Raw genomic sequence first — 6,729 nt, 5'->3', positions numbered from 1 at the left:
GTCACCTTCCTGGCCGGCGTCTTTCACTCCGTGACTCTGGTCACGAGTTTCTGTGTTGCGATCGTCCCCTTCAATGTCGAGATCGATAGGTCTCCCACTCCAGTAGGAGTATTGTCTCTAATCTGATCCTTCTGTCCGTCATTGGCCATCTATTCTTCTTTCTTTCCCACAGACGGCGCCAAATTGTGTGGGTGATTTTCCGACCACACTGCCCGCTTAGTAACCAGCTGGAGAGCACTGGCAGAATAGATGGCACCTGACTGACCTGCAACAGAAATATAAGAATCCCACAGTGGTTTCGACCACCCGGGGGTACTCCGACGATCAAGTCAGTATATCTCTCAAAGATAAATCAATCAACTATTCAACTCACAAGCTTGAGTATAAAAAAAACATACCTTAGACCCATGGGGGTGCCTCTCTTTTATAGCCAATACAATCCTAGTCCCAATAGGAGCTTGGCCCTAATGGACTTAGGATTACTGCTAATCTGGGACTCCCAGTGGCATTAGGATAAACTCTCTAAGAGTTTTATCTTTACTCAAACTGAAATCTTCTCCCAATCTAGGACTCTTGTCCATATTCAAGTTGAGTTCCCTCTTCATTCTAGGACTCTTGTCCCTTATCCGTTTATCTCGGATTCCTATATCTTCGGAGATAACCTCGGCCTTGCCGAGATCACCTCGGCGTCACGATCAGGACACGTGGCACCTCGACTGACACGTCGACGTCACCTTGCCACGTGTTGGTAATCAGAAAATATATCCCCACACCAATCAAAGATCATTCATGAGATAAACAAAGCCAAGATTGTTCTTTATTTGAGCCTCAATACTATTTTGAAGCATTTTCTACTTGGAGCATTAGCAATGTACTAGCAAAATGCTGCGTTAGTGTGAATTGTTAATTTTGGGCTAGCTCAAAACACTGTTTTGTGTTGCAATGAAGTTGCTAATTTATGTGTTAGTGTCAGTTATTAGTATTCTGCGCTAACATGTGTGTTAACTGTAGCAAGCGTTTTAGCTAGCGAGAGAGAAGGGAGACGTGGGGAAATGACGTGGGGTCGTTTGGCTAGATATTCAGCCAGTCGTTCGCCGAAACGTCCAGAACCTTAAAGTAAAAAAAAAATAAAAAATTTCCAATTGATCAGTCGACTGTTTTTTTTTTTTTTTTTGGCTAGCCGACTTTGTTTTTAGTGCTAGATGCTAAGTGAACAAGCAGAAAAAAGAGAAGAGAAAGAGAGAGAGGGGGCATTGATAGTGCAGTGGGTGGGGCCCACCACATTTTTCAATTATTATTTATTTTATTTATTGTTTATATATATATATATATATTTAACACACACTTTAACACAAATCTATTGCAATTTGCACCACCAATCACTCTTTAAAATTAACAAACTCTTAATACAATTTAACACATATTTTTCGATTCCGTTTTTATTATTTTTTGTCATATAACATACTTTTTTAACTATCCCATTGTAAAATCTCAGAGTGACTTGTCTTCATCAATACTCGTATAAATTATTATCATCGAATAACGCAACTTGTCGTCCATATAATGGCTGCACAGGTCTGTAATTATTCTTACATGTTGGTAGCAATGGAGCCTTCAAAGCATTTATTTGGTCTTTAGATATTGATCTCTCCTGCATTTTGTACAAGGATAAAGATTTTCATTTCGTAAATGTTTTAAAAGTAATAAAAAAGAACTCAAAAATACATAAAAATGTTTGGAAACAGATTTGAAATCTGTCAAAATGTGTAAAAATCTAATAATTGATTAGTTAAAGGGGAAATATCAAATAAGTAGTATTATCAAAAAATAATTACAAATTTTATATATATTAATAATTATGATTGTAATATTTGTCATTAATACATAATTATTTATTGAAAAATCCATTGAGGTGTAATTGCCCCTTAATTAAACATATTGAGATTTATATAGTCATCCATATAAAAGATTACTATTAAGTATTGTCTAATGACTTAATTTTATTAAATATTAATACAAGTGTAAAAGATTCTGAAAAAGAACGTACAATCCCAACAAAATAAGATCTAAAAATTTACTTGGATAGTTATAATAGTATTATTATATATATTAGGAGTAACTATATTTACTAAATTATGCTAAAATAAAACCTGTCATTTTTTTTCCTAGGAACAAACCTTTATGAAAATTCCGAATTCATGTCAACACAATTTATTAGTTCAATATATTCCACTGCGTGTTGGTGTGTTTTGTCATATTCTAGTGTATTTTTGATGAAAACACACAGATTTTATTATTATACTAGTATTTCCTTCGTTCTTTTTAAGAAAATAAAATATTCTAATTATTCTAGAAGAAGCAAATGAAATTTTTTTTGATGAAATGAACTAGGTAGTACCTCGCCCAAGACATGCCAGGTAACATTCTCAGTGCATGGAGGAGTGGTGAGAGAACCAACATATCTATAATACTTGTGGGTATTTTTCCACAATTGCGAGGTGTTAAAGGTCCCAATATCAATTTCTGTTTCATTACTTGCCAACTTAGCTAATTTACTTTGGATCTGCAACCATGAAGCACCACAAATTAGGAACTTGTCAAACTCTTTCGTTAATTTTAAAACCATATAACAAATTCAATATAAAGTTTTCTCATAGTCACTTCTATTTTTGGCTATAATACTATCACCAAACTGTGATTAGGGATGCCAATTTCTCTCTACTCCATCCATCCCTGATAAGTCTTATTAAGGCAAGGATTGGTTTTTCATCTCGGATTAGGATCTCCTCTAATTTAGATTTTAGACTGAAGGGCGCTGTTTAAACCCATAGGGGCCCTCACGGGTCCTGTTTCGATAATCTGAATAGTTTATTTTGTCAGGCATTTCGTCTATTTCATTCACAAAAAAATTTAAATCAATTCGATAATTGTAACTTATTTAATTTGTTGCATTTGTCACTAAAAAAATGTATAGTTTATTTTTAAAAACATAATTGTTTTCTATTCTTTTAGTGAAAAATTAAACAAGTTACAATTGTCGGACCCACTTAATTTCTTTTACGGATGAAATGCACGAATCGCCCAACAAAATGAAATGTTTAGATCATAGAAACGGGACTCGTGGTGAGCCTCACTGACCCAAACAGTACCCTCCAATCCTTTGGATTGGAGGGGATCCTACTTCTTTCTTCCCAACCCCATTAATTCTACCCTACCTCCACCCTAATAATGTTTGTTAAATATATTTGTTTGTATATAATACATATAATTTAATTTTCTAAAATATAGGATTAAAATATCAAAATATTGGGAAAGATTATGGTACACAGTCCTCAAAGTGTGTGCATCATATGCACCTTATAACTACAGAAAAAATGACATAACTCCATACTTTCTTCTAAGTCATAACCAAAACACAAAAAAATCATAGCCAAATATTTCAAAATAATGTCATAACTAAAGAAGAAAATGATGTAACTAAAGGTGCATATAGTATGTGGGGTGTGTATGATAAAACACTCCCAAAATATTACACTCAACGTTCATTTTTATTTCTTTTATCTCTAATATATAATTCTCATCACTTAACAATTATTATCCATAATTATCCCACCTACCGCTCCTCATCTGCCACCTCCCTGGATTTGCCCTGCCCTCCTCCCATCCAAAATATGATTAGAGGCGGCGGCGGGCACTACAAACCCGTCTCCACTTCCATCCCTAGTTGTGATTGATCAAATATGATGAAATTCAAGATATGTTCTACCTTGGCAATAATAGGATCAGGTTTGCTGCCAAGTTCATAAAGGATGGCTATAACTGAGATGCTGCCATCGCTAGCCTGGTGGACTAGATGAAGCTCTGCATCGAATCTGTAATTATCAAAATTTAGCCATAAGCTTTTTTGCTTCCAAAAACTTTAACTAGTAGAAAATATCTAGGGAAATTTCACTTTATCCGCTTGTTGTTTAGTCCATGTGGGATTATCCCTTTTATTTTTGTAAATAACCACATAGCCCTTTTGCGGTTTGTGAACTGAAATACACCATTACTTGTTAACGATTTAATAAAAAAGACTAAAATACCCCAATATGTAAGTGATTTAAGTGTGTAAACTATGGATATTTCCATCATTTGTTTGGAATGCAAAGTAACCTTTTGTGTTTTATTCCATATGCGATTTAGCCCCTTAAAATTTGAAAATAAGCATATAACTCTCTTATGTCTGCCACATGTTTCACACTTATTGTTAAATTGGGCAGAATATTTGATGATACACTTTAATCCACAAACCACAATGGGGTAATCCGCACATGAACAAAAACACCAGGATAATCCGCACATGGATAAAAGCACAGGAAGGTAAAATGAAATTTGTCTAAATATTTATATGTCATTGTAATTGTAACAATTATGGGACTTGTACAAGACTCAAAAGAGAGAAAACATACGAGACGTTATTAATTGTGTGCTCAGAATGAGTATGCCAGTGCATTTGCTGCAAGGTGTAGTTTTTTCCATTTCCAATCAACACTCCTGCATTTCCAAATTCCATCTACATGCAAAAATTCTTCATTGAGCAATAATATACAATTCTTAATGCCACAAAATCATTTTTTTTACCATTGCGATTAGTAGAGACTCTCCATTTTTGAGAGGTCTTATTTTCTCCTACCTAGAAACTTGATATTTTCATTTATATAAATAAACTAATGTGCAAGAGGTCTCGTGAAAACCTCATAAGCCTATATTTACATGGAGAGTTTTAAATTATTGACAAATATTATTTTTATCCTTTAAACTATAAAAGCATAGAAATGAATCCCTTAAATTATTGAGAAGTATCGGTTTATCCCCTTAAAAAATCAATAAATACACTTAAAAAGTACAATATTTGTGAAAAAATTTTTAAAAAATTTACTAAATACCAAAAAAAAAAAAAAACAAGAATTCAATATATTTTTTGTATTCTTGTATATTTATTGATTTTTAAAAAAAAAATTACAAAAATTTTACTTTTTAGATACATCTAAGTAAAGTGTATCTAAAAGAGTAAAAAAATTGTTTAAAATTTTAAAAATATTCACTAAAAATAAAAAAAATATATGAAAAATAAAAAACTCAATTTTTAGAAAATTGAAACCAAAAACATTGATTGGTGCGTTTTTATAATTTGGGGGGGTTGTTTGTACTTTTTTATAGTTTAGAGAGTTAAAATAATACTTTTTAATAGTTGATAAAATCTATTTATATGTTTTTATAATTTAAGAAATCAAAATGATATTTTTCAATAATTTAAAAACTCGTCATATAAATAACCCTTCACTAATTCAAAGTCAAAGTTACAGTTTGTCACTTCCACGCACGCTCTATTTATTTATTTTGTTTTTTTTTTACCATTTACCTATTGTGCTTGCAAATGAGCCACCCAATATATATAATTGGCAAGAATGTAAATAAATGAAGGAAATGAATCGTCAAATTCATGAATTTGATATAAATTCATATGAAAAAATAGATAAAAATATAACATTTCCATCTAATTAACTTCAAAAATTCCGTTACAAATTGGACAACTCAAACCTCAAACGTTGAAGGATAATAAATAAATATTTTATGTTTTCCTGAAATAACTTAAAATTTTTATTAACTATGACGATGGGTAACATACCTCAACATTGTAGCCATTGTTAACCAACGTAGCATTTACAGGGTAATATTGTCTTCTTAAGGGCTTCAAGGTTTTATTACGAACAGCTTTGTCCTCCACAATGTTAATTGGAGACTGTGATTTTCCGTTCGAGCATGCCTTATAATCAGGGCTCAAGCTTCCCCATTTGTCAGGGCCAGTGTCGCCAGAGTAGCTAAACGCAGCACTTGTTTCAAGCTCTGGAAAAAACACAAAAACAAAAAATTAATCATTGTTAGTTGGATTATGAAAACATTTTCTCCTCCTAGCGATTGGCAGCGGTGATGGTGGTGAAAAGTGCGATAGTGGTAGAGGTGGAGTAGTGATGGTAGAAGCAGTAGCATCGTGGTTGTGATGGTAGAGGTGGTGGAACTCGTTTAAACGAATTTAAATGAATATTCATATTCAACACTTTTAAATTTAATTTTAATTGGATTTGTAAGATGTAATCCAAATCCATTAAAATCCATGTAATTAAACGATTTATATTAGTCTAGGTTCCAACTTCATATAGAGGAGAAGCACAGCATATATATATATATATAAGAAATGGAGAGAGAGAGAGAGAGAGAGAGAGAGAGAGCATACCCTCCTCTAGCTGTATGGCTATAGGAATGGCAAAGGTGTCGACAAAGAAGAATGCAGTGCCTATAATGACCAGGAAGGTGAGTAGGGCAGCCATTGAAGGTGCAATTCTGTTTAGAATTCAATTGTATGTCTAATATCTTCTACTACTACTGCTATTTATAAGAAGTTAGGGATACTTTTTTGAGATCCCTCAGTTGTGTTTGGATAATGAGTTGGGACAATTGTAATAAAATGGTATAAACTCAAAATAATTTTAAAAAAGATGAAAATACAAGACTTAATTGCACAATCTAATACATAAATTGCTTGTACTTCCACGACATTACAATTATTTTGAGTTGGTGTCATTTTTTTTTATTTTTTTTTTGCAATTTTCCCTAATAAATTTAGATTAAAAAAAAAATAGCGATGTCTTTTATGTTTAGTCATTTTTTCACGTTGGTCCTAGTGGT

At 32.7% G+C, this 6,729-nt stretch overlaps 1 protein-coding gene across 2 annotated transcripts; it reads right to left on the bottom strand.

Annotated features, from left to right (window-relative positions):
* Nucleotides 1-1,253: 1,253 nt before the first annotated feature.
* LOC114269838 (alpha carbonic anhydrase 1, chloroplastic) lies at nucleotides 1,254-6,472 on the bottom strand. 2 transcript variants are annotated; one of them, XM_082919545.1, is made up of 6 exons: nucleotides 6,278-6,472; nucleotides 5,672-5,889; nucleotides 4,452-4,555; nucleotides 3,767-3,872; nucleotides 2,399-2,563; nucleotides 1,254-1,651 (listed from the first exon to the last, which is right to left on the bottom strand). In XM_082919545.1, the coding sequence occupies exons 1-6, from the start codon at nucleotides 6,369-6,371 to the stop codon at nucleotides 1,511-1,513; spliced, it is 828 nt and encodes a 275-aa protein (XP_082775671.1). In that variant the 5' UTR covers nucleotides 6,372-6,472; the 3' UTR covers nucleotides 1,254-1,510. The 2 variants fall into 2 exon arrangements, with proteins under 2 accessions (XP_082775671.1, XP_082775672.1); XM_082919546.1 differs by lacking the exon at nucleotides 2,399-2,563 and having other exon boundaries at nucleotides 6,278-6,433.
* Nucleotides 6,473-6,729: the final 257 nt, after the last annotated feature.

Source organism: Camellia sinensis, chromosome 3 (genome assembly GCF_055761805.1).
Source record: "Camellia sinensis isolate YWXY chromosome 3, ASM5576180v1, whole genome shotgun sequence".
NCBI lineage: Eukaryota > Viridiplantae > Streptophyta > Magnoliopsida > Ericales > Theaceae > Camellia > Camellia sinensis.
The sequence above is the reverse complement of the archived record's forward strand: the minus strand, read 5'-3'. Positions and strand labels throughout refer to the sequence as shown.